We start from the raw sequence: 27,509 nt of genomic DNA, 5'->3' as shown, positions 1-27,509 counted from the left end.
TTCTGTCAGCCCTTTTTATTGGCAGAGTGTAAATTTCAATGAATTGATATAAGAACAATAAGAGATGTTACTGTATGATACAGTATGTTAAAGTATGATATGATACTGTACAATATTGAATCAAAACAACTCCTGAATAGGTCAGTGCCAGCTTCAAATACTGATCATGAGTGAGATGTCAATGGAATGATGGATCACATCACTTCACAAGTGATGGCATGCACTTGGAAGAACACCAGCCAGCTACCTACCTACCTACCTACCGCTAATGGCGCAAGTGTCAAAACAAGTTTGTAATGGAAACAAAGTACAAGGTTGAGAGCTGTGTGTGACGCTGTAATACAAACATGAGTTGGCAATAAAGTTGTTTTTCATACTGCCTTGAATGACTGATGACATTTTATATCAGCACAGTGGAACGACCTTTATGTTTGGGTTAGATACGGGAGTAACACAAAAACAGGTGTGCTAGTAGGGAAAACATCTGGATTTATCATACTGTATTTGTCTGTCACAATAAATTATCACCAGACACGTGTTCAAAATAACCCAAGGGCGAAATAGCTTATCTCTATGATCATTTTCAATGGTTTTATCCTTATGGTAGTGCATTAACAACAGAGCAGGGAGACTTTAAATGCAAATACTTCCTTCTACAAGTGGACTCTGATCTTAAAATGTCTTATATACTCATAAAATGTACTTTGTTGTTGTAAACAAGTTATCATTCCTGTCTTTTGTCCTTTCATTACTTTATTACTGACTCAGTAGCCTCAGGCTGAAAGTGGTAAACAACCTCACTGACAGTACTTCCTTAGCATATACAGCGTTACACTGTCGCCCTCTGCTGGTGAATTAAGCGAATGTGCCAAAGAGAAATCTGCAATTCTGGCAACATTATGTTTAGATGTGAGATTTAATGAAAGAAAAGGGGGTTTTGGAACAGTTAATAAAAAGGTATATGGATATAAATGCAGCTAATCAGTGTTAGCCTTCGTTTGCTAGCAAAGGAGCAGTGTCACAGTAAATATGGAAAACCGCCCAAATAAAAGTGAAAATTGAGTCACAGAGATTATAAAAATGTTTTTAAGACTGAATTAAAAGTAAACAGTCGAAGCAAAACGCAATTTCCGTTTAAAAAGTAATAAAAAAGTCGAAGGAAACTTACGTTCCGCTCTTGTTTCCAGGGGGACGTTTATCCCGACGGTCCGCCTTCAGAGTATAAGGAAGTGTTCTGACATGTAGCTCGTAAAAAGTCTGAAAAGTCAACTCTTGGGAGGATAAAAGTATCAAGGTAAAGTTTAAACATTATTTATTTAATACAGCATAGAGCTTGTTTTGTAATCCGTTATCAAACAGAGCTTTAAAATGTCACTCCCGGCTGCCGTAGTGTTATAGTCATAATGAAGACGCATTAAATATAAGGCTTAATGTGCGTTATTTTGTTATGTGTTGACAGAACATTGCATTAACTTTAATCTCCGAACAGGAAACTACTTTAGAATAAAGTCTATTTTGTTTGTACACAACAGATGTATGCAATATGTTTGGACAACAGATGTCGGACGTCAGCAGAGTGGGCACTTTGTAGTTTTGTCAACATGGATATTGGTGTTATTTAAACACGTGTGATGTGTGTAATAACAAATAGAGTAAATATGCTTAGTTTCATGTAAATAAGATACTTAACAACAGGTTTAGAAGGGTCTGATTTGTGTCTGGTGTCAGCTTCAGCCTGTTGACAAGTCTGTACATGTTAAGGGTGGTTCAATAAACATCAATCAAAAAGGAAGGTGAATAGGATGAGTAAGTAAAACATTAGATTAGTCATGAAACGTGCATGATTAAATATGTATATTATAATAATATATTGATATATTATATAGTCCTCCTTGTTCATTCTTTAAAACAAAGTGTGCTTCTTAGTTGGTACAAAACTCTAACAATCTTAAATTTAAAGTGCTGTGAGGAGGTTCAGGCTAATTATGGAAGAGACTGAAGTTCTTCAACATTTTCTACATCAAAATTTCACAATGACTTATATGTAAGGATATCATGAATAATAGTGAATCACACTTAAAGTAGGCCCAATTATTATTAACAAGTAGAAAAGAGATAAAGAACAGATACATTTATCTTTACAGCTAATACATTTATACTAAGCTATACACTTTAATATGGATTGTAAGAAGCAAATAGTTGTGTAAATTAAATTGTATTATTAGAGCTTTCACAAATGCCATATTTAACATTTTAAGAGGTCTAATTTTTAAATACTTGTATTTTTACACCAAACTATGATATAAAACTATTTGTTCTTTTGATTATAGGTATTAATATACATTTATAAGTAATCAACTGTTTACCCATTATAATCCTTGATTAATTATGCATAAACTAAAAGTTTCTTTGTTGATCCACTACAACTAATTCTCATCTTTGTTCCAGATTTCACAATGGAAGGAACTTCAACAACTAATGCCGCAGCTCAGCCCTCCATTGCTGCTCAGGTTCCTTTTATTGACCTCTGTAACATTTTAGAGAAAATCCAGAAGTCTAAGCTCCGTCCAGAGAAATCCAAGATCCTTAGAGATTTCATCGAATCATGGAGGAAGTTTCATTCTGCTCTTCACAAAGCCAACCCCAAAACAACAGACTCTTTCTACCCAGCCATGCGCCTCATAGTCCCCCCATTCGAACGAGAGCGTATGGCCTATGGCATCAAAGAGAGCATGTTAGCTAAACTCTACATCGATGTTCTAGGCCTTCCGAAGAACGGCCTGGAAGCCAACAAACTTTTAAACTACCGTGCCTCCGACTACTTCCCAAGGAGAAGCAGGGGACTTTGCCGGTATGGCGTACTTTGTGCTGAAGAAGCGGTGCACCAGCCAAGGAAAGCTCAGTATCAAAGAAGTCAATGACTTTCTTGACTCGGTGGCCATCAACAATGCAACTAAGAAGAAAGACCTTGTAAGAAAGAGTCTGCTGCACCTCATTACTCAGAGCTCGGCTCTCGAGCAAAAGTGGCTCATCAGGATGATTCTGAAGGACATGAAGCTTGGGATCAGCAAAGAGACTGCTCTTCAAGTCTTCCATCCAGATGCTAATGATCTCTACAATGTCAATACAGACTTGAACAAGGTGTGCCAACAGCTCCACAACCCCTCTGTGTCTTTAAGCGACATCTCAATTGGACTTTTCTCAGCTTTCAAGCCAATGCTGGCAGCAGTGGCGAACATCCGAAATGTTGAGAAACAGATGGGAAACAGCCCGTTTTACATCGAAACCAAGCTGGATGGGGAGCGCATTCAACTGCACAAAGACGGGGATGTGTACAAGTACTATAGCAGAAATGCCTTCGAGTACACCCAGCAATTTGGAGGGTCCCCATTGCAGGGCTCGCTGACCCCTTACATCCACAACGTTTTTAAAAGCAACATTGTAAACTGCATCCTGGATGGTGAGATGATGGCATACAACCCAACCGCAGCGACCTTCATGCAGAAAGGGAGCAAATTTGACATCAAGAAACTCATGGACGACTCTGAGTTGCAGACGTGTTTTTGCGTTTTCGATGTTTTGTTGGTGAATGACCAGAAGCTCGGCAAGGAAACTTTGAAGAAGCGTGACGAGATCCTGCAGACAGTCTTCACCCCAGTTAAGGGGAGAATACACTTGGTGCCAAAGACAGATGCCAGAACCATGCAGGAGGTGGTGAATGCACTCAATGATGCGATCGACAGCAGAGAGGAAGGAATCATGGTGAAGGATCCGTTATCCATCTACAAACCAGACAAGCGTGGGGAGGGATGGTTGAAAATAAAGCCAGAATACATGGACGGCTTGATGGATGAGCTGGATCTCCTAATCGTTGGTGGCTACTGGGGGAAAGGAAGGCGAGGTGGCATGATGTCCCACTTCTTATGTGCTGTCGCCGAAGCCCCGAAGCCTGGCGAGAAACCCTCAGTTTTCCACACTCTATGCCGCATCGGCTCTGGCTACACCATGAAGGAGCTGTACGACCTTGGTTTGAAGCTAGCCAAAAACTGGAAAGTCTACCGTAAGAACGACCCACCAGCCTCCATCTTATGTGGTACGGAGAAACCAGAAGTTTACATCGAACCATGCAACTCGGTCATCATCCAGGTCAAGGCGGCTGAAATCGTTGGAAGCGACATGTATAAAACCAACTGCACCTTGCGTTTCCCAAGAATCGAGAAGATCCGCGATGACAAGGAGTGGCACCAGTGCATGACTCTGGCAGAGCTGGATCAGTTCCGGGGTAAGGCCTCTGGGAAACTTGCCTCGCGACACCTTCGCATCGATGACGACGAACCACAAAAGAAGAAGCGCAAGATGCCGGCCAGACCGAAGAAAGTGGTGGGGATCGTTGACCACTTCAAGCCCCAGGATCTCTCTGGGGTAAAAAAGGAGACAGATATGTTTGAGGATGTGGAGTTCTGTATTCTGAATGGCACCGAGGATCACCCAAAAGCTGAGCTGGAAAAGGGCGTGGCCAGGTAATGTGATTTCTTGTTCTAGTGGTTTGAAGAGACTACATCAATGAAACTATGATTACTGACTGGTGTCTTTTTTCTTTAGGTGTGGCGGTGTAGTGGTCCAAAACCCAGGACGGGACACATACTGTGTGATTGCTGGGGTGGAAAACATGCGTGTGAAGAATCTTATTTCAACCAACCAGCATGACGTGGTGTGGGCCGCCTGGCTGCTAGAGTGCCTGAACCAGAAGGAGGTGGTGCCATGGCAGCCACGCCACATGATCCACATGTCGCTCTCCACCAGGGAGCACTTCGCCAAAGAGTACGACAGCTTCGGCGACAGCTACTTCGTGGACACCGACGAGCAGCAGCTGCGGGAGGTGTTTGGCCGGATGAGCGGCGAGGAGTTGTCCAGGGGAGTGAACGTGGGTCAGGTGGAGCAGCGGTGCGGCTTGGAGGACCTTCCAACCAGCTTGTTCAGACCCTTTGAGGTTTACATGGACCGCTACGCCGACATTGGAGACCCTAAAACGGCTTTGCCTGCCACCTGTTTGGACATCAGAGCGATGGAGTTCCGCTACCATGGAGGGAAGGTGGTGCAGAAGTTGGAAGAAGGAGTGACTCATGTCATTGTCACAGAAGAAGCGAGACTTCTTGATTTAAGGACTCTTCGTCGATGCTTGAGGAAGAAGTTCAAGATTGTGAAAGACTCGTGGGTGACGGATTCAATCAAAGCTGGCTTCCTGATGAACGACACTGACTACTTAGTTTGAAGAATCATCTGTGAATAGACACTAGTGATATTTTAATTAACTCCTAAAGATTTAAGTAATAATCATTTTTTTAAAACTAAAAATTCAAAACCAAGAAACTGAGCAATATGGTTCAGAAGGACATTAAACTGTGCAGAGATTCAAATTCTAATGGGTTTTTATATGCAAACTTAATGAGTTTTATATTTTGTGTTCTTAATGAGTTATCAAATATGCAGGTTATTAATTTTAAACTGATTGTTGGTGGTTACAATCAGAGGAAGCAAAGATTAGTTTTTCAATTTTAATTGTTTGAATTGTGTTAAGAAGCAAAACTTTTTCATACCCCCTCTTTCTCTTTTAGACTTTCAGCCTCAGGAATAATAATAATGCATATTTTGAAATCACAATGGATTTAGATTAATTTTAAAAAACTGCAGAATTTGGGGAATTATAAGGCTTGCATTAAAAGTACAACAAAGACAAAGGGAGTATTGTTTTGATTGTTCATCCTCTTTGTAATCTGTGCCTTTTATTTACATTTTAAGAACTCTAATAAACATCTTGAAACACTGGACGACTGGAGTGTTGAATCTGTTTTCAAAAGCCTCATTCAAATGAAATGGATGTGAAATTCTGGCCCGTGCCTCGGCTCTTCAGCTGGCAGAGAGAGACCGGTGTTCACCACGGGGGGGACGTTAAAACCGGATCAGCTCAAGGCCCTCTAACAAAGATGTCTCTGTGTTTTCCTGTCTTCAAAAATGTCATTAATGTGCCTTGGGACTCATTGATATGTTATAACCTTCATTAGCATTGCCTCCAGGGTGCAGGGAGCTGCCTGTGGCGTCGTGGGCATTGTTGTGCGTAAATGCCGCATGAATACATTTTCAAAGTAGAAGTGATGAGGTACATGTTCCTAATCAAATACTGTGAATAACTACTCACGCTTACATGTTGTTGTGCTCCCTGTAGGGTTCTTTTTTTTTCATTTTCGGACCACTGCTGAAAAAATGTTAAATTCTACCCTGAAAATGTGGGCACTAAATTGGCTAACAAACGAGTTTTACAAACCATATTACCCAAAATTTAGAACACTGTGTAAAACAGAATTTAATGATTTGTAACTTGTTCAAACCCTGTATTTATTTGAAAATTGTGCAGAGACAACATATCAGATATTGAAACTGAAATAGTAAGTCTGATGCCAGCAACATGTTCCAGATATAGTTGGTGCAGACAGGCCAGTTTAGCATCATTAGCAACATTTTATGATGCATCCCAACTTTTTTGAGCGTTGTACTACTTCATCAAAAAAGAAAAAGAAAGCATAAGATCGAGGAGGTCAAAGAGATCTGATAAAACGAATATACAACATGCTTCAGTAAGCTCTCTGTAAGCCGCCGCCCACTCCGCACTATTTCCAGGTGTTGTGGGGTGAGCCTTTGACTGACAGGCTTTAATTAGAGGCCCTCAACTGGTGCTTATTCCAGTGTGGCTTTGTGTGTCATGTGTTTTATCGTTGCAGAAAAAAACTGTAGGTCCTGAAGAGTCTAAGCACTGGTCCTCTGAAAAGACTACCAGTCCTGAGGATGTGGTGATGAAAACAGTGTCCTTGCTGAAAACTAGCATTACAGAAATACCATCTCCTAATGGGATAAACGCTCTAATTAGCTTGGCCGTAGCTATTGGAGAAATGGCAAGCACACTGGACATAAGCGGAAACAAATGGTTTGGAAGCACCGGCTGGACAACCAGCGTCTGCATGCATTCAGCTGAAATAAATGAGCTCCTGTAGAGACCACACGGAGGCTCATGGCTGCAGGGAAGGTTCTTTTGTAGCAATTAGCCCAGCACACACCACATCGAGCAGCTCAATGAGAATCAAGAAGGAGAATGAAGCGCCATTTTTACGCCACAAAAATGAGTGGTTATGATGTTCAATTAGAGGTTTGACCCCCTTGAAGTGTCCTTGGGCAAGACACTGAACCCAAGTGGGTTCTGAAGGCAGAGCCATTGGTGTGCAAATGTGTGAATCTGGTAGGCAGCCCAACATTTAGCATAGCAGCCTCTGCCACCAGTGTGTGAACGTGTGTGTGTGGGAAAGGGTGAATGTCATCTGTCATGTAAAGGCACTTTGAGTGGTTGGAATACTGGAGAGGGGTTTATGTGAAGTCTATAAGGAAGTAAAACGTAGAGAAACAAGATATCACAAATTAAAGGTCAAATTCCAAGCTAGCTATTTTACACTGCTTAGCTAGCTGTTACTCTGCACTAGCTTAATATTTAACATTGAGGCATAATCATATTTTTGTTCTTGATATCTGTTTCTAGGTAGGAAAAACATTTATTTCCTTAAATTAAAATGTGTTGCTAAAAAGAAGCAGTTATTGGCGGTTTAATCAAGCACCCGTGTATTGAGGCTTTTGTCCTAAGAGAAGGTGCCTGGGTTTGACTTCCACTTGTAGCTATCCACTGTCCTACTCTCTTAATTAAGGCAAACAAACCCAAAATACATTTTTAAAAAGTGACTTTTCATCATGAGTCATGGCTAGTTTCACCAAAGTGGCCTTGTAATTCTCTTAAAACAAACAGGAGATTGTGTCTACTTAATTCTCTGGTTGACATCCATTTACACATCATCCGACCCATCTTGTGTTTCTTGTGACCCCTTTTGGGGACACGAGCCCTAGGTTGAGAACCCCTAGTTTAACCCACTTTGCCAAGTTTTTAACTGGAATCAAAAGCTCTGAGTTCACCCATAAAAACAAGCTGGTTGCCTTTGCTGAAGGTGGCTTGTGAACTCTATAAAAGTAGACCTTATCTCTCAAATCAAGGTAATGTAGTGATATAAATAAAAAGCTGTGACACATTCTGATGTTTTGCTTACAGAAGCTCGTGTTTTTGAGGGTTAGCGGCGCTGTCACAAAGCAGACTTCATTCTGAATCGTGCAATTCATTGATATAATTCTTAAAGCAGGGAACAGACTCCTTTCTTTTGATGAAAGCATCTTGCCAGAAGATGAAACCAGGTGAGCAGCAACCTGTCTGAATGTTGGCATCAAGTGAACCACTGAGTAAACTAACATAAACCTCAAAACCCTTTCAAAATAAAACTGCTCACACGCTCTTGTGTTCAAACTAGTATGTTTCATTAATAAGCATCCTCTGTGCAGCTGCATGCTCTTAATATAAGTGTTTATTTTAACTCTATGTTTCACTTCATCGCTTAATGACTGAGAAAAGAGTGCATCTAAGAGGCTGGGATGAGAAGCTTTCATTTTGAAATCAAAATTACAACACTTCTCTGTATATTTTTGCAGACTCTGCTCCACTTGATGCACCTCAGCGCTGAGGGATGCGGTAACTGCGGTGCGCGCGCATAACGTCAGAGATGGAGCTGTGTGGTGAAGCTAGAGGTAATAAGCAGAGCGAGGTACAATGAGTGACGACTCAGCCTTCAAAATAAAATAAAAAATATTTTTTAATATTGCATGCATTTTTTAAAAATAATTTCGGCAAGCTGCACATGCATATTAGCATAATGAATTTACCTATGTGGTTTTAAAATAAAAAAATAATTATATTCATCCTGCTTGTGCCATCTATTTACATAAAATAAGTTATCATTACGCATGATGTAAAGTCTGCTTTATTCCTCTGAAGATCATGAAAGCAGCATCAGAACAACACTGCACTTTGAAAAAACTTACTCATGATATAGAAAGATAATTTGTTTTGGCACAACATGCATCTAAATCAAAGTTAAAAGGGAGAATAAGTGGAATATATATTTCTTTTTATAGATAATAAAAAAAAAATGTTTAAGCTATCTGACATACAGATCAAAGTGTATGATCAAAGTATTCTTTGTTATATTGTCCCCTTTCTTTAATTATATAGGCCCTGGACTAGCAGCCATTGTGATGAAAGGTTTAGTAGATCACAGTTAGGAATATCTGTAATGGAGTGAAGGAGCTTCAAGAAGTACCTTTGCATGAGTGTTGATGGTGTACTGTGCAGGATTGCTACACTTGGATGCTGTCTCTGATTTATTTATTTTCCAAAATTGCTTTACTTGCAACTTTCTATTTTTGATGTGAGCCGTGGCCCCTCTACACACTTCTTTTTCCCTTTCTTTTTGTGTGTTTGGTTAGGTTGTCTTTGTATTGTTTGTGGGGAAAATACTGAAAAGTTTGACTTCCTTCAGTTAATAAATCAGAATTCAACAAGTATGACATGTAATTATGTGGTAACACTGCAAATACATTGTGATAAAGGGTCTGGATTCAGGGAAATACTACAAACACAACATCCATCAGAGGTGGGGAACTACTTGTTTACATGGGAGAGTGGAATATTTACATAAACAATGATTTGTGTGATTATATTTGAAACTATAAACCGGATATGCTGCTGGTAACAGCGGCTGACTTGACGCAGCTTCCTGCAAACACACACCGTCTCTTGGCGAACATGGCGGCAACTTGACAACGGCAGCGAGATGAAGACGGTGAGGGCTTGAAAAAGAAAAAGAGGTCTGTAACAGGCTGAAGGCCCCTCCGCCGACACACAGGCAGACCGCTCCGCCATGTTGGAAGAGGATAGCGCCCTTGTCCCTGCTCGACCGAGGCGCGTCGGTGAGTGTTTCTAAAGACGGAGTCGAGGCTGCGCAGAGGAGCGGAGCGGCGCGGCGCGGCGGCGGAGCTCAGGGCGGACAGCGGCTTCACCGGTCAGCCATGGAGGATGCGGCCCGTGGTCGCCAGCGTCTGATTTTCCACCCGGCCCACGCGCATTTTGATGGGAATTACCGCTGAACGCACAAGGCAAGCCGGGACAACCCACCACCTGACCCCCACGTCAATGACTGTTGCGGCAGAGGAGCCCCCACGGTGGAGTCGGCCGGTTCCCAAAATATGACCAGGGGTGCTGGGACGTGTTGGCAGCAAGAAGATGACGACGGCTTCCAAATCTGGCTAGAGCCCCCACGCGACAACCAAAAGCCATTCACCGACTCCGAGAGGGCGCAGAGATGGCGACTGTCCTTGGCATCCCTCTTGTTCTTAACCATCCTCCTCTCTGATCACCTGTGGTTCTGCGCCGAGGCCCGGACCCGGGTCAAGCTCGCACCCTCCCACCTCCTGTCACCCCAGACCCACTCAGCACACAGCAGCCTCAGAGGAAACCCAGCTATTTTTATAGGAAACTCCACCAAACATCTGTGGCGGCTCGAAACTTGCCACCCGGATAGTTCATCTAAAGACTGCTTCACGCTCGCGAACGCCGACGATTTGTGCGAGGGCCTCTCCGACAAAGAGGGCACGCGGGCTGTAAATATGAGCGATTTGTACCTTTCCTTTTGTAACTCCTACTCTCTGCTGGATCTGTTCTACGGGTCGACGAGTCCGGACAATCTGAACTGCAGCCTGGAGTTGCTCACCGACGACACCAACAGATGCAGCGAGTGCGTCCAGGCGTACCTGCGCTACGACCAGCACGCGCAGGAGAAGTACGAGGACTTTGAGCTCCTCACTCAGAAATACGAGCCGGGGGCTTACTCAGTGAGGACGTGCATGGAGCAGTGCAAGGTAGGATGCGAGAAAAGAAGGAGAAGGAAAGGGGGTGAGGGGGGAGGGGGGGTGCATGGCCATCTGTTGATTTGGGCCCCGGATAGATGCCAGCTTCTGGTCCTCCTCCTCCTCCTCCTCCTCCTGTCACCATGGAGACGGATGACAGATTCAAGGAGACTCCCGGCTCCGGGCCTCATGTTCATTCATCTCCTCATTGTGTTTAGGCCCCATGCTAATGTGCAGATGGAGGCCCCGCTTCTTCTCCTCTTACCTCACGCGCTGTGTGGTGTTTTTTTTTTTTTACATTGAATACCTTCCTCCTGCCTCCTGCCTCCTGCCTCCTGCCTCGCGCTCCTTTCGCCACCAAACATGGCGTTTACAGCAGGGGCGTCAAACTCATTTCAGTTCAGGGGGGCTACATACAACCACAAGTTGATCTGAAGTGGGCCGGACCAGTGCAATCATAATAACCAACCTCCGGTCTAAAAATATGAGTCCACGGATGTCCATATTTTAGACAGTCTATGGTGCGGATCAAGAAATGAGTTATCCAGACTACAGTCGTCTTTATGTACCAGGCTGTAAACATGTTTATTTCTGCTGTAAAGATCGGCTTCTTTGAATTGGTGTGTATGTGGTTTCCGGTACTTCCGGAGCCAGCCTCAAGCAGATCCTCTGTGAAATGCAGTTTTACGCACTTCCTCATTGGACTCATATTTTTAGACCGGAGGTTGCCGCTTGATAATAACTTATAGAGAAGGACAACATAAAAATGTTTCCCTTTGTTTTAGGAACAGTGTTGTATGCAGGGGTGTAGTGCTTGTTCTAGTAGTTAGTAGATCATCTTATAGTGCTCTAAAAAGTCTTCATGAATCTCAACCGGATTATGCAAACAGCAAATAATTTTTCACTTTGCCGGATTGGAACATCTGGCGGTCCGGTTTTGGCCCGCGCACCGCATGTTTGACACCCCTGGTTTACAGCCTTGCAGGTAGGAGGCAGCTGCCATATGCAAACAGAGCTCCACGAGCCTGCGTGAGCCGTCGCAGTCCGCCAGGTGTGCAGATCATGGCTGCCCACTTAATATCGAGAGCGTTTCATTAAAGTCAAGAGGTGGTTTCCCTGCTTAATGTGGCGGAAGGAAGGAAGGCTTGTGTGTTTGCTCATTGGCAGGTCCTCCTCACGTAGCTAGGCAGGCAGGTAGGCCTCGTTGTGTCACTCTGTTTACCCACAGGTGAGTCAAAGTAGAGCTGCTGTGTGTGTGTGAGCCTGGGAAGAAAAGCAGCACTGTGGAGCTGTCCGCGGTGCTGAATGGTGCTCCATTCACAGAAGCCCTGGCCAATCCCAGATGGCCTCCATTCACCCAACCAGGAGCTGAGACACAGGCACAGGCGTCAAGAACATGAATCTAATAAGGCCATCTGCTACCCAATACATTTAGATAGACCCACATTCATGTCAACAGGGTTAGCTTCAATTAAGTGAGGTAAAAACCACTGTGTGTATTCATCAAACAATGATTCACTCTCTTTCCTGTGTGTTACATTAACCCCAGCATAAACAGCACAGCCTTTTTTAGGGCAAGATAATACCGCCATTCATGTGATAGTAGACCTGATACTCTTCATCAAATTAACACTCACCCACTCTCTGTATTCATCTTGAGCTACTACCTAAAATCAGGTTTCACAGTTAATAGCTGATGCTTTTGAAATGATGCCCCCACAGTCGATCTGAAGGACAAATAAAAAGTTACTCCAGCTGTCTAGATGCTTGATATTTATACTTCTGTACAATTTTTAGGGAGTTGTTTGACATTTTGTTGACAAAAACTATGGAGAAAAAAGGCACTTGTTTGCCTTCATGTGAAACTAGTCAGAAAGAAAGCACTAGGCAACTGTTGCAAGGAGAAATGTTGAACAGGCAGAAACCCTGAGCAGGACTACACACTTTGGTGGAAAGCCATCTGATTGGCCAAGAAAGTGGGATAGAGGGAGACACCTTTACTTGTGTAAAATATTGATAAACTGGCTGCAAAGCTGGCACAACAAATGTATGATTGGTAGTAGTTTTGGTGCCTAAACATCACCAAACGTGGAGCAATCATCAATCTACCAACAAGCAAACACCCAGCAGAAGCAGTGGCAAAGAAACACTTCCTGTCCATCAGAAACCTTGAACAAAATCAGACTTGTTGTAGCCAAACTATTTAAAAATCACAACAAAAGTTGCAACAGTCAAGGGAAAGTATAGATTCTAGTCTTTCAAGTGTTTTTTACAGAGGCAACAGGGCAAGGGCAAACTCCCTATACATAAGGCAGAAACCATCAGCAGAACTAGACTCACTGGTACACTGATACTGTTTCAACACTCGGCAACAGTGACATGGTAAAAACATCATTGGTGGATGGCCATCTGCCGTGACCTGATGGGTCCGGAGAGTGTTATAGAGTGAAATTGAACAAATAAGTAGACGTGTACACAAAAAAACTAAAATGTTATGTGTAAAAAGGAAAAAAGTTAACGTAGCCTTGTTTTTGTTCATGGTGGTTTTTACAGCAGGCTTTATATCCCATCCCCACTTTCTCATAACACTCCCTGTGTGTACTGAGGCCTTTCTGAATGCTGACAGGTTAACGCCTGACATAAGAAACCCTCTTATTTTTAGCTCTGTCAGTTGACAGTTTGAGAAAACTCATGCTAAACAGGAAACTAAGGAGGAATGTGGCCAAGCTTTACAGTTTTCAGCCACAGATAAACGCTTGTATTCATGTCAGTTGAAGAAGCCCTGACTGTACTCTTTACAGTCGTTTCCCTCTGCCAAACTGAAGCCCCACGCATGATTGATGTTTTACCCGCTGCCAGTCTCAGACCGACATTTACCAGTTCTCAGAGCTAACCTCTTGGCACTCAAAGAGAAAACAGTCATTTAGTCAAGCTGCTAATTCCTTTAACAATGACCCTTCTCTATCACTTTCTTGATTATAGGTTTGCTCCAGTCTTGTATATGTGGTCGGCGGGGGATAAAGAAAGAGCAGCATGACTCAAACGATAATGTCACACTCTTGTTGAGTTAATGGCTACCTGCCTTAGAGACGTCTGGAAGTGCTGGTTAAGCTAGCCGAGACAGATGTGTATGTGTAAATATGGCAAAATTACAGCCATGAGTGTAGCGGTAAGAGTGAAAACATTAACAAAGCAGATCCTAATTGTTTTTGTTTCAGCATTCAGGGGCTGGAAGTGTCGCTTATCCACTGCCAGAGGAAGATCCATGACATTTCAAGTGGGGTCATTTGACAGGGAGAGCGCCGTTTGTTGTGCAGGAGTGGCTCCGTGGTGGTCCGCAGGTGGTGCTTTGATTCCTTAAGCCTGAGGTGAAACATCACATGGCAGACACGGCCGGTGTGCTGTTCCTCACGATGGGATTCTCCATCATCTGACTGGGTGAAAAACCCTCCATTCATCTTGACAGCGGGGCCGGGCTCGGAACATTTAGACCTGGGCTGGCTCTCTAATACTGAACTGAAAGTGGTAGTTCCGAGTGTGAACGGAAAATGTCAGACTCGCAGGAAACAGTGAAGCCAGAATGAAATTGACCTCTCAGAAAGCAAGCCTCAGTTCAAACACTACAAGCAAACAAAGACTTGTGGTCCCTGCAGTGTGTCCGCAGTGTTTAACGCCGGGCTTCCACCTGTTGTACCAACAGTTTTAAAGCGTTTCCATTACTTCCCATAGACGTGAAACACACTTCACTACAGATTTATACTCCATATGTTGCCATAAACAGTCAAAATGACAAGATTCTTTAATTAGCCTACATCTGTGTACCATAAATACCCTCAGATCTGTCTCTTTCCCCCTTTGGAATTTGAGTAGGGAGCTAAATGTACTTGTCTGGCCTCCTGCAGTCATCAGGTTTCATTACGTTATACAGTAAATGTCTTGTAAAACTTCATTGTAGCAACACAAACCCTGTAGGTCTGATTTATGGCCTGTTTTGTTTCTTTATGGCTTAAACCAATAAGTGCTTTCATGATAGTAACATCTGCCAGGAAGTGCTTTTTTTTTCAGTCAAACATCACAAGACAGAGAAAAAAACTATTACAACCGAGGAAAAGCAGTCAATATAACATGTGAGTGAAAATAAAATCTGCATTTAGCAATTACTTTGTTAGCACCTAAGCTATTTATAATTCCACATGTCTAAAAATGTTTAAAAAATAGCGAAAAATGTGCAGCACAGTTTCCTTAACCTCAAAGTGATGCTTTCACATGGCTCCTCCCACCTCATCTAAGTGGGCGTGTCTTAATGGGGCATGTTTCTGCCCACTTTAGTCAGGGCACGAAAATGGCACTTTGTACTGAAGTGAGTGTGGCTTAATTGGACAAGGTTTTATCACTAATACTCTCAGGTCTATTGAAGCCACACCCATGTTAGCTCAAGTGAGTGGGGCAATTGGAAAGTGTTCCTTTTGGCTCAAGTGGGTGTGGCCTAACCAAATATGGTCAATTCATGCGCAGGTCAGGTGTATTTCGGAGACTACTAGATTATTCAGGGCCTTAAAGATGCCGGAGCCAATCATGTTAAGTCAGTCAGTCTTTGAATCATTAACTGCTGCAGAAAGCTGCCATGTTTCCTTTTGGGGAAACTGTCCAAGCACTAGAGTTAATGTAACTCACAGCATGTAGATAGAACCTGTACTTGGCGGGTATGTTGGGGTTTCCCACCAGGAACGATGAGTTGGAGGGCTCTTCATTTTTGGATCTCTCGCAGTAGAAAACATCCCCGTCCCCAGCTGACATTATCACAGTGTGAGACGAAAACATCGACAATTTTTCAAAACAAAACGCTCAGCCTTGACAAGAATAATGAATCAGGAATCTGCACTACAGTTTGTCGCTCGTTTGGGAGTTTTTAAAAGGCAGAACTTTTAAAAACCTTGCCCAGTAAACATGACGGGGACTGTATTAATTTCCTTTGACCCTCTATGACCTCCTCTGCTAGAGCGTCGCCTGCCAATCCCGCGTCTTCTTTTCTGCCAGAACTGTGATGCAAAATCATTTCAAAAACACAATCACTGATAAGTCTGTGCACAAATCTGCCCCCCCCCCCCTCCTCCAGGTCCCATTGAATGTCTAATCTTAGCCGGTGTTGTGTGCGAGTGGAAAGGAGGACAGCGTCCACAGCATGCTCCCTCTTTAGATCCTTGTCGACCGCACACATCTGCATTGATCTCAGCTCTTTTTGAGCTGGAGGGACGGGTGGCAGCAATACCAAGAGGTTGATCCCTATTGATTTGCACCGAGCCCTGCGCGTTCACTCGTCCTTCATTTGATAGTGGGCAGCTCCTCGGAAAGCCGAAATAGGCCAGCGCTTCAGCTCAGTGAAGACATCATGTCACAATCTGAACCTGCTTGTGGATTCAGAGTGTTGGAGTTGCTCTTCATCTGTTATCTTTGGTTTCCCTACAATAATGACAGTTATGCAATCCTGCAGTAAATGATGTGTAACCACGAGGATATCAGCTGTCAGATGGGGGGCCCTGAAACAGAATCTAAACACAGATGGAGCCTCGTGAAGAAATGCATTTTAGGGTTTTGGAAGAGGCTTGAGCTCCTCGTTTGGAACAACAAATCTGTCCTTTTCGGAATAATCACACCATAATGCTCACAATGTGTAACAAGTTCAGTGGCTTTCAAACCCAGTATGTAGTCTGTAATTTGTAACTAACAGCATGCTCGAGAGGGACGTATCAAAACAAGTTTTTTAAGGCAGGAATATGGACTCTTCCACTACTGAGCCACAATGTTGTAATAATGTTGGGTATTTGTTAATTCATAACATGAGTACGGTCTAAACCTGCTCTGTTTGTTGTGATTTGGCTCTATATAAATAAAGATTGATTATCCAAGGTAGCTGAAAAAGGCATTACCTGGACGGTAGCATATGCAGCTCAAACACCTGTATCTATTGTTCAGCATTAATGGCGCCTACCCAGATGTGTGTGCTACCAATGCAATGGGCACTTAAGCACCCCCATACCCAACCCATACTATTACAAATGCTTGTTTTTGAACTGTACGCTTATAACAAGCTGGGTCCAAGATTTCCAAAAAGAATGTCAGATATTGATTTGTTAGCCCATAGGACTGTTTCCACTGTAGAGAAGTGACCTCCGTTTGTGGACCATGTTTATATGTTTTCCTCTTTGCATGGTTCAGTTGTAATCTGCATTTGTGCAGCCACATACTGTATTCACAGGCATTCAAAATCATACTCTCTCCTCCAAATCTGTCACTTTTTACAGTCTCAATGTGGTTTATCTCCGTGCATGAATATCCTGTGATCATGCTTTTTAAATTGCTGCCTTTGTGAGCCTTTTATCCATTATTCATATCACCCAAAACACTGTGTGTGCTCTTGCGCATTAATAAACTACAGATAGTTGCAATACATTGCATTGGTCACTCATCTAGCTCTCATGCTAGCCACAAAACGGAAGTGCTCGCGTGGGATTTCCGCCATTGTGCCTTCCTGCAGCGGTTGTGAATGCTGACCTTGGAGAGGGGTTTTTTGTCCCTCCAAGAGGCCTGGCCCACTCCACGACAGCCCTTTTATGAATGGGCAGATCCCTGAGCCGCATGCTAATGAGGCAGAGAGGAGAGAGAGAGAGAGAGAGAGAGAGAGGGGAGGCTAGCTGCTGCAGTGCACAGCAGCACTTCCATATTGTTTTTGATTGTGAACTGCTGTATGGGGAGCAACTCAGATCACAGGATAACAACACAGCTGGAAAGGGGAGGGGGGGGGGGGACTGCACCGGGGAATAGGGGGTTAAAGAGGGATACCCACATTTCATCTCATTGACATTACTAGTATACGCGTGAGTGCAGTTCTCCGGTGTACTGCTAATGTTGATTATAAATGTTATTAGCACATATTAGCATACCAGCTGAGAAAATGACCATTGAAAACATGTGTTTCATTAGCATGTTAGCATATCAAGCTAACATGCCGCCCCATAGAAGGACACCTGCTCTTATGTAGCAATAAAAGGCTCATTCTAAGCACTAATTCAAACATACATAATAAATGCCATTAAAATTACCCACTGCACCTTTAATGTTAGTAATAATTAGTGAATGTTTATGCACACACCTTTATGCCAGTTGTTCCGCCCCAGTCAAAAAATCTGGACATGCCCCTTTTTAAGAAGATGATGTCATCAGGGTTATGCTAATTGGTTGTAAGGCTTCAAAACACTTCCCTCCAAATCTTAAAACCACCCCGTACAACTGCAACATGTTTACAGTGACAAGTAAACTGATCAGAGTGTCTTACACTTCCGTTCTGAGTGTGTGAAAATTAAAAAAGGTTTGTTGCCCCAAAGCAGACACACGCACAGATGTGCTCAAATGACATTCTTGGAAAAAAATACCCTCCCTGAAGATGAATTTCCAAGCTGTTCTCCTGTCTGCAATAACAGAACAAGCAGAATTTAATTAGAGTAAAAACATCCATTACTTTGCCTTCATAATTGTGAGAAAATGAAGATGTTGCAAGCAGGATGTGTGTGTTTTTTTCCCCTCCTATGAAACACCTAAGGGTCAGACTAATACCTCCATTCATTTACGGGCATGACATCAATTAGTCTAACAGTTCTATTGTCTGCATAGGTATTTGAATGGATTATCTTTACAGGGGCAGCCTGAATGCATATCCCAGCTGCTGTGTGCTTTATTGAGTTTCAGTATTTAACTAATGTAGACAATGCGGGAGCAGGATGGAGGTTTGTGCGTTTGTTTATTGGGCAGCTTGCAGCATCATGCGCAGCAAAACTGATGACCTAGTAACTCAAATATCCTTTGTGCTGCTTCTATATGATCCCATCTAAATTCCACTACCACTCTGCACTAATGGGATTATCTGACTCCCCCTTTAGTCCCCAGGAAGGTACCCCTCTCTCTCTCTCTCTCTCTCTCTCTGTGTTGCCCTTTTTAAAAGCTTTTTTTCTGCATGTATACAATGGACTAGGTAAAAGGTTACGTTTGAATCTCTGTTAAGCTCTGTGTGGCCCATTAGGATGATTGAGGATGATGTTTGTCCGGTTAAATGAATCGTCAGCACTGGACATGAGTTTTGTTTATGAAAGCTCAATGTTACTCTTAGCTTAACGGTGCTGTCTTCTCAGAATAAAGCCATATTAGACTTACAGCGCCATGATATTGCTAACGGCAGATTGCACACATCTGCGAAATGCAGGAAGTTGATGTATGGTGTAGAGGCAGATGGCTGTCCATCAAGAGTTTGGTCCCTATCAGGGTCTCTGCCTGTAACATGGGTATTTTCCTTGCTAAAGTAGCTAGGGGCTTGCTCTCTAAAAATTATTTCTCATTGCCCAAACCTGCTTTTTAGTAAAAGTGCCCTCAATATAAAGATAGATAGATTTCAGATTAGCATGCTACCTCTCTGCCAAGCGGAAAACTCCGGTCTCAAACTCTGAAGCCAATGCGGAAGTGTTATAAACTGCAGTTCATCGAAAATCCGCTTGAGGCTGGCTGCAGAAACACCAGAAACCACACAGACACAAGCCTACAAGCGAGTAAGCCAGATACATCTTATCAGATACAAAGATAATTCCATTGAAATAAATGATTTCACTACAATCTAATTTAATTTTGCTGTTTTGAATACAACAGTGACAGGCTTTTATCCAGTCGCAAGTAGTTGACATTCCCTCCCCTTGTCAATTTCCTCACTTTCAACTGCCTTAAAAGCTTTGGATGATGTTTTTGGAGGTAAAATGTGTTAACCTAAGCTAACAGGCAGTCATTCATACAAAGCTACCTTCTTGTTGCTTCCAGTTTGAATGGCCATGATTCCTATTGTCTTGCTCTGGCTCAGTCTAGCTCACCGCTGGTGCCAAAAACGATGTGTCAATAGAGCTTTTACAGGGGTTTTAAAGAATATTGAACCCTCATGACTCAGACATTTAAAGGCGTATCTGTGAATGGTGTGTTGCTCAGAAAAACACTGCTGCTGTACTCCGCTCCCATGTAACTGGTTCTTGAAAAGGATACAAATCTGTACTAAAAAAAAAAGGTGAAATAATTTCTTGAAACAGGTGGACACTGTAGACTTAGGGATCAATTACTCTGGCAGCAATGACAAGTGCATTTGTTGGGGACTATTTTCAGTTGCGGATTAATCCATATTAATCCACATTGGTGCTCCAGTGAGTATTGCTGGCAGCAGGGTGGTGTTTGTGGGATTGAGTCAAGTTAACTACAGTGTGTGGTCATTATAATCATAAATATCTGCACTTCAATTGAACTTTCTAGAAAAGTGATACTTCACAGTGAGTCCTCATAGTTCAAAAACCTCCAAAAGTAAAGGTTTACGCCGATGATATAAGATTTAACCTGTCCTTGAGAGAGGCTGCTGCCGGTTATTAACATTCCTGTCTACCTTTGGTATCCTGCGCACAGTCCTGCTGCGAGAGAGAAAATATGAAACTTTAAAAGCCAGAGAGCTTTTTATACTCTGAAGAAAGAGATGATGATAGCCAGTATTCAACACGAGTCATCAAACAGCAAAACTGAGACACTGTTGGAGGGTTAAATGGGACTGTTTCCCAAAATACTCCAATAATACGACTGGTTAATGTATATCTGAACTGTAAAAGGTGTACAGTTTCCAGAGGTAAAAACTCACCTATATTGCTGTTGTACATTTAATTTTTACTGCTCCAGATATCAGACATCTGTCTCATTAATCACAAATTATCGGTAGCTGTATCTGCCCCCAAAAAAATGATATCTGTCAACCCCAAAATCCTGTTTTCCACGTCTTTGATTGTGACAGGCTAACATTATACAGACTTACAGTGTGGTTCAGTATTAGCATTCTTTAGGCCTATAGGTTTCCCTATTCGGCAGTGATTCCTCTGAAAGCTGCTCCATTTAGCAAAGGAGACAGAGGATGTTGAGCAATTGTCAGTGCCACCTGGTACACCCACAGTCCTGATGCTGCTCCTGCCTGACCTCTCCTCCAAATCCTCACATCTGATCTGCCAAGTGGCCACCTGAGTTAAGAGCTGCTCTGCTGCGCTCTGAGGAGCTTGCACCGCTGTCACCCCGAGGGCCCCCGTCTCCTCCACAGCGTTCAAGCTCGGTGAGAACAGTAGATGTTAAATCCTGAGCGGGATCTAATTTCTCATGTTTGCTCTTTGACACTTACAAACAGCCCTAATAAGCCCCAGGGATATCAGAAAAGTTGTCTCACAGTGACTGGAGGAGTTTGGTTTTCAAGGCCGTGTTGTTGACTGCAGAGATGGGGGGGATGTATCATCGCAGGGGCTTGTGGGCGGACTGGGAGGCCTCTTGGCTGTTTAACTTTAATTTTGTCCTTGTATATTAATCACACATTCCTGGATAGCTTTAGTTGTTGGATATCTGTCATCGTATGAAAGCAGAAGCTTTGGTTATGGGTATACATTTGACACACTGTTGTCAATTTAGCTTAGCCTGGCTGTTTGTGCAGCTGAATACAGTGCAACATGTACTTTAAGCTAGTTCTTACTTGTGGGCAAAAAAAATAACATAACCTTCATCCTCCACTTTTTTAATGCTAAACTCAAAAAGCCTCAAAGAGCAGCTAGCGTGTAGACTGCTAGCTTTGTTCTCTTTGCTGCTAACGCAGGCGAACAGTACTCCCAAATGAAAATTAAAAAACCTCTTTCCACGGCACTTTTTTCCTCTTTGTTCCTGTTCTCAAGTTGATGACACTGTTACTCCTTCTCAAGCAGTGACTGAGGTGACTGTTCACACTGGCAGTGTTACATAAGGACAGCAGTCTTCACCACAGTCATCTGCCCTCCATCACTCATACAGTGACCTCTCACATTAGCCCACTCTGTCAGGCTAATAAATCTATAAGCTGATTGCTCTCAGGCTGGTCATTCCTTGTCATTCTCTCATTGCCAACAGTTGCCTGATAATAACAGTCATTTCCAGTGCTTTACCATGAAAGGGGGTCGTGATTGACGTCATTCCAACTGCCAACATGCTAGCTTGTTTTACTGGTGGCCTAACGGTCTAGGTGCCCCACATACAGAGGCTATAGTTCTTGTCGCAGAGGTCGTAGGTTCGATTCCCAGCCTTGACCATTTGCTGCATGTTTTCACTCTCTACCCCCCACATTTACGATCTATTTACCGCTGGTACTAGGAAGAGCTACTCATCTGCAGAAAACTGCATATTGCTGAACGCAATGGAGGTCTTCACAAGGGTACTCCCCCAAAAACAGTCTTATATACAGATGTGACTTATAATCCATATTTTATGACAATGGATCCATGCAAATTAAGTGGTACCTAGATTGTTGATACTGAGGCTTAGGAACAGATCAATCTTTTCATCTAGTTGGGAGAGAGAACTTGTCGGTGTAAAATGGTGATTAGCTCAACCAGTTGAGAATGAATGGGTGTTTACAGGCGTGTTGGTCATCAAAGACCAGCACAGCCGGGCCAAGTTCAGCTTCTTTTGGATTCTTGTGTTAAAACCCCCACCTCAGCATTTATTCGGCTTAGTTTTATCGTGGAGCGACATCTCGGAGGGTGGTGTTCAGTCAATATGTCCTGGGCTTAGGTCGGGCCTCCTGCAGTCAGCAGCCTCTGCATCAATAGAGAAAGCAGAGCCACCCTGACCTATACAGCAACCTCCCAGAGCTTTGAGCCGAAAATGAATTCTTTAAACCTTTGAAAAAGAGAGCTGCAGAGCTGGAACCGAGCCAAGCGGGATCCTGCGACTAGAGCGCCGCTTAATCCACTAAACATAAAACCAAGCCTTAACCACAGCTATATCTAAGAATTCATAACGACATTGTCCCCCCCCCCTCTACAGAGGATTGAAAGCTGATTCCTAGATCTACCTGTTTTGTAACCGATTCATTTCTGCGTGCTAAAACAGGCTGAAAACAAATCCGGCCATACACATTCATGACCATGTTTTCTCGGAACTGATCTACAAAACATGGTTCAGGGAAATGGATGCCATTTTTGTCTCTCTGTGACCTGATAGGTGGAATTACTTGGTCAGTCAGACCTCAATACTCTGGCGCCCCCGTACTGCCGTGTGCTCTGCAGGGCATTTCCAGTTAAAGGGATCTGGGTTTCTGGAAGCCTCCGGACGCCTGTCGATAGTATTGATGGATCGCTAACATGTCAGGAAAAGAATGTGCAACTTCATGCTGTGTGTGGATCAAAACAAAGCCTTATGAATAAAGCTGTATAACCCCTTATAATTAAAGAAAACAAACAAATAGCAAACTTAAACTGGTACTCCAACTCTTTCAAAATAAGAGAGCAGCCACTGTGACCACAAAAGCTAATTTAAAGAGCTGTAGTATAATGTAACGGCAGCATGAGCACCAGAAGCCTGTCAATATGATTGATTGATCCCTAATCAGTTCCTCTGTTTACTGTTCCACCGCCGAACAACGTCTTTTGGACATGTTTGCTTCTGGCTCCCAGCACTTTTGTGTCCCCGTCTGTATTATGAAGTCTTATTCATACTAATTTGAGCGAATAAAGGAGCCCTGATTAGTGTCATAAACCAGAGATTTGATTCGCAATGTCTTCTTGAGGAAACATTTCAAGGCTGCACAGACACGGGGCTTAAGTATTCCACGGCTGAGCGCAGAGAGAGCGAGTGTTTTATAACCACTTTAGCGGAAAAATAAAAGTTGATTGAATTATTTTGAAGCGAGTAAAAAAGGAATTGTTTCCCATTAAGTTAGAAGGACAGACGCTGCTCCAGTCACAATAACAGTATGTGATAAGATGAGTATTTTATGAATTAAATTTTGTTTTAACAGTCCTGTTCAAGAGGTTACATGGTCGGTATAATAGCGATGCTAATACGGAAGCTGGAAAAAACTGCACAAAATTACCTCAGGGTTGTGTGTGTTGCTTCGTTGTTTCAAAGAAAAAGCACACTCACTCATGTCCAGCATAAGATAAAAAGAAAGATACAACTCTCATATGAAAATGCTTATTAGCCTAGCTTAGCATAGACCTCCTTGTAGACTACAAGGAAACAACTAGCTTGGTAATGTAAACACTCACTGAATGCTTTTCAAAAAGTTAAAACCTATTAGCTTGATTGGTTCTGAAACACACCCAAGTTAGCTTCAGACACAGTTAAGCTACCTTTCCGCTCATGTTTCTAAATGTCATGCTAAGTAAGGGAGCAAGTGCAAGACCACTCCTCCAGGCATTACTTCCAGACTTTCAAGGCCAGCCTTAGACAGAAACGTAGCATTTTCGCTCCAGTGAGGAATGCAAACAGAAGCTAAAGGCTGCCTCCTCCATATAAACAGATAGGACATGGGTCACACTATAAAATTACATTACAGTTGAAACAGATTTTTCTGAAATTGGATTTCTTCATTTCAAGTGAGTTCTTTTTATTCATAATGAGGAGGAATGGTAAGATTTGACATAGCTGACTTGAATGCTAATGCTAACGCTGGAGTGGTTGATCTTTCTGATCTCTGTTTAGTTGGAAGTTAAATGCGGGTCGTGGTAGAGTCAGGATGCCAGCTCACCTCTACTACGAGGAGGTGGATTTGCTTTTCATACTCCATTTCTTCACATAGACTATAAACTTTCCATTCTTCAAGACCACTTTAGAAACACTGAGACACAAAACACTTTGTGGACTTGAGGCAACTAAGCGCTGAATGTGCGTCACACTAACAAGCTCGCTGGCATAGGTTACCTGAGTCAAGTTTATTTACAAAGCACAAACTTGAAAGATTCTCCCAAAGGAAATTATGCTGATTACATGCAACATCATTTCCAGTGAATCCCTCGTGTTTTAGAAAGTGGCGAACTTCGCCACGAACAATGAATAGCTCTACATAGAAGGCTAATTACAGGATGTAAATACATGAATTGTTTTTGCATAAAAATGCAGGGCAGAATAACATTGAACATTTCTATAGACATCAACAGCATTAGGCTATTCCGTGTTACTTTCGTGTGTTTTCGAAGAGGTCGTTCATTGTCGTTCATTGGCACTCCCCTTCCACTTTCCAACCCCTCAAGTCTTCGCTTTCCAGGAAGTCAAACAGCAAACAAACTTACACCAGAAACCACTTCACAGCCCCGTCACATCTGCACTCCTTCACCACAGCTCCCTTGTTTCCTAAGAGAGTACACCCTGCTAAAAAAGACGACAGGGAACGTACAATCGAGGGTTGCACTGAAATTGCAAACCATCTAATTTGATGAGGACTCTCTGCCTCCGAGTGTGGTTTTTCCAGACGCTCACACACAGCGCCTGGATCCGTTACATCACCAGGGAATGGGATGTAATAAGTACGGACATCAATGCAGGAAGACAGACACCAGTATGCATCCCTGTCCTGCTGGATTATGCAAGGGTTGCGTCATTGACCTGAGGCGTCCACTGAGATTGGAGTTGTGAGTGCATCAAAGTCCCGTCAACAACACGCCGTCTGGATTGGCAGTGTTCCTTTAATGCATCTAAAATAATTTTTGGACACCATTATGGGGAGTATGTTGATTTAAAAAATTGGCCAATCAGAGCGCTTCCACAAGCAGCAGCAGTGTGATTGTAGTTTTCTGCACACTTGGTATTTTTGTCGCACTGTATTTTACTGTCATCAAACTCAGAAACACATCTGGATATAGCCTGAGTAGTGTGAGAGTGGCTTCCTCTTCAACCCCAGCCATGATTTGTGTTAGTGGTAATGATCTGTGTCATTCAGCTTCTAACTGGGATCTCACTCTGCAGCTGACTCATACGCTTTTTATAGCCGTCTCTTGTCATTCCACTTCATAGCTGCTGCTACCATGTGTGTGTGTGTGTGTGTGTGTGTGTGTGTGCGCTCGTGTATCAACACCTTTCTGCTGAGAGTGTTATTATTTAATATCATACTGACTTAAAGTTTTTTGTAAACCTGGAGCTGAAATCAACATGGAAGGCTTTGCGTTACGTTTGAGAAAAAACGTTAGTGGCTAATATCGTAATTATCCGACTTTTGTTTACGACATAATTATAACTTAGAATAAATACCCTCGTTTTTAAGCGTATGGAATCTCTAACATAGTTATTCGAAGACCAGAAGAGCAAAAACTCAAAAAATAGTCATAAGCAAAATTTTAAGCTAGTGCAAACTTTCTGTTAGCTTAGCCTAGCATCAGGTAAGAAAGTAGCGGGAAAAGTCATCCTCCATTCTTTTTTTAAAGCTTGCTTATAAACATGTCATGTCTGTAAGTATAAATATGAAGCTTTTGTCGTTAGTTTCTTTTAGCTAAACTTGCTAATATTACAAAGACCAGAAAAAGGGGAATCAGCTAGCTTGAGTCCACCCTTTTGATTTGTAGCCTTAACAAAATGAGATACCTCATGTTGAGGTGAAATAGTGACGTGTTGAAACATTTAGAAGCTAAGTGTCAAGTACTTTTAAAAAATAAGAAAAGGACAGTGAATATTGTGGCCCAAGATGAGGCCTCCACATGAATGCTAATGTTGCTCTCTGTCTGCTGGATGTGTAAATGAGGAGATGATTGCTCACACATTTACCATAACATTTTTACAACATGATACTGTCATGTTGTAAAGGTTTTATGGGGCTGTTTAGCGTTGTGTTAAGTGCTTCTTGTGCTCTGTCCAAGTGGAAAATAAAAATTGAAAAGGCGCAGCACTGGAATGTTGGATTTAAGCAATGTTCAAAAGCTAATTTACAGTGGCTGTTGAATTTGAACCATATCACTGCAAAAAAACATGTAATTCTTAAAAGATAACACCATTAACTTAAGATACAGACACAGATGAAATCAAATTTAAAATAAGATAAGGAAATGCTTCTTGTGTAGTTTTAATACTCGTCTCAGTTTGGCGTTTCCATATTGGTGCCATTGTTATGCGAACACGTATATTCCTCTGCAGCTCAGTGCTTCCTCTCGTCTGCAGGCGAGCTCCCCCACAGTCCTCTGTGTCAGATGACAGGCATGTGAATGGCCACGGTGAGGGGAAAGCCCTGCGCACGGGGCGAAGCAGAATGGAGGAAGAGCCTGCTTAGCATGTCAGATTTACTGGAGCTGTCAGCCTGAGACGGCCTGAGCTGCAGGATACTGGTGGGCTGACCAAAAATGACCCCCTTTTGCAGCAGGAAAGTCACAGTGGGACGTATTATCCATCTGAGCTCTTTTCTATGGATTCCCATGAAGCCAGGCGGAGTACATTCTCTGTTGTATTAAACAAGGGTCATCTGATTACATCATAAACATGAGATTTCTGTCTCTGCGGTTGCTAATATATATTACATCCAGCACCGAAATAGCTCAGTAATGCTTTTCATCCTTTTAGTTGTATTGCGGCTCGCTACCTGCTGCTTGCAGCATCAGTACATTATGAAATAGTGTGACGGCCCCACACACACACACACACACACACACACACACACACACACACACACACACACACACACTCCCCGTGGAGACATGCTCCGTCCACTATTTGATTTGAGAATGTTTCACTCTCAGATTGATTGATGACAGCATGACAGTGCACAGGCAGAAACACCCCCCCTGAAGGCTTCAGATGCTCTTTTTTTCCCCACATGTCGATGACTTTATTTGCCAGGCAGAAACACAAGCTAA

General features: G+C 42.8%; 3 protein-coding genes across 4 annotated transcripts in view; 2 read left to right on the top strand and 1 right to left on the bottom strand.

Annotated features, from left to right (window-relative positions):
* Window positions 1–27,509, bottom strand: part of acp2 (acid phosphatase 2, lysosomal) — a 100,172-nt gene that overhangs the window by 42,381 nt on the left and 30,282 nt on the right. The window contains exon 1 of one of the 2 annotated variants that reach the window (XM_034677949.1): window positions 1,169–1,219. The exons of the other annotated variant lie outside the window; for it this stretch is intronic. The gene's annotated coding sequence lies outside the window, so the exon portion shown is untranslated. Of the gene's footprint in view, window positions 1–1,168; window positions 1,220–27,509 lie in introns of those variants that run through there. 2 annotated transcript variants of the gene reach the window in all.
* lig4 (ligase IV, DNA, ATP-dependent) lies at window positions 1,187–5,828 on the top strand. Its single transcript, XM_034677939.1, is given in 4 exon segments — window positions 1,187–1,294; window positions 2,449–2,813; window positions 2,815–4,520; window positions 4,603–5,828. Coding segments are annotated over 3 exon segments (2,733 nt in total). The 5' UTR covers window positions 1,187–1,294; window positions 2,449–2,456; the 3' UTR covers window positions 5,273–5,828.
* Window positions 9,700–27,509, top strand: part of fam155a (family with sequence similarity 155 member A) — a 28,019-nt gene continuing 10,209 nt past the window's right edge. The window contains exon 1 of the mRNA XM_034677950.1: window positions 9,700–10,836. Coding sequence (XP_034533841.1) covers window positions 10,165–10,836 — 672 coding nt within the window. The 5' untranslated portion in view covers window positions 9,700–10,164. The remainder of the gene's footprint in view (window positions 10,837–27,509) is intronic.

Source organism: Notolabrus celidotus, chromosome 24 (genome assembly GCF_009762535.1).
Source record: "Notolabrus celidotus isolate fNotCel1 chromosome 24, fNotCel1.pri, whole genome shotgun sequence".
Lineage (NCBI taxonomy): Eukaryota > Metazoa > Chordata > Actinopteri > Labriformes > Labridae > Notolabrus > Notolabrus celidotus.
The sequence above is the reverse complement of the archived record's forward strand: the minus strand, read 5'-3'. Positions and strand labels throughout refer to the sequence as shown.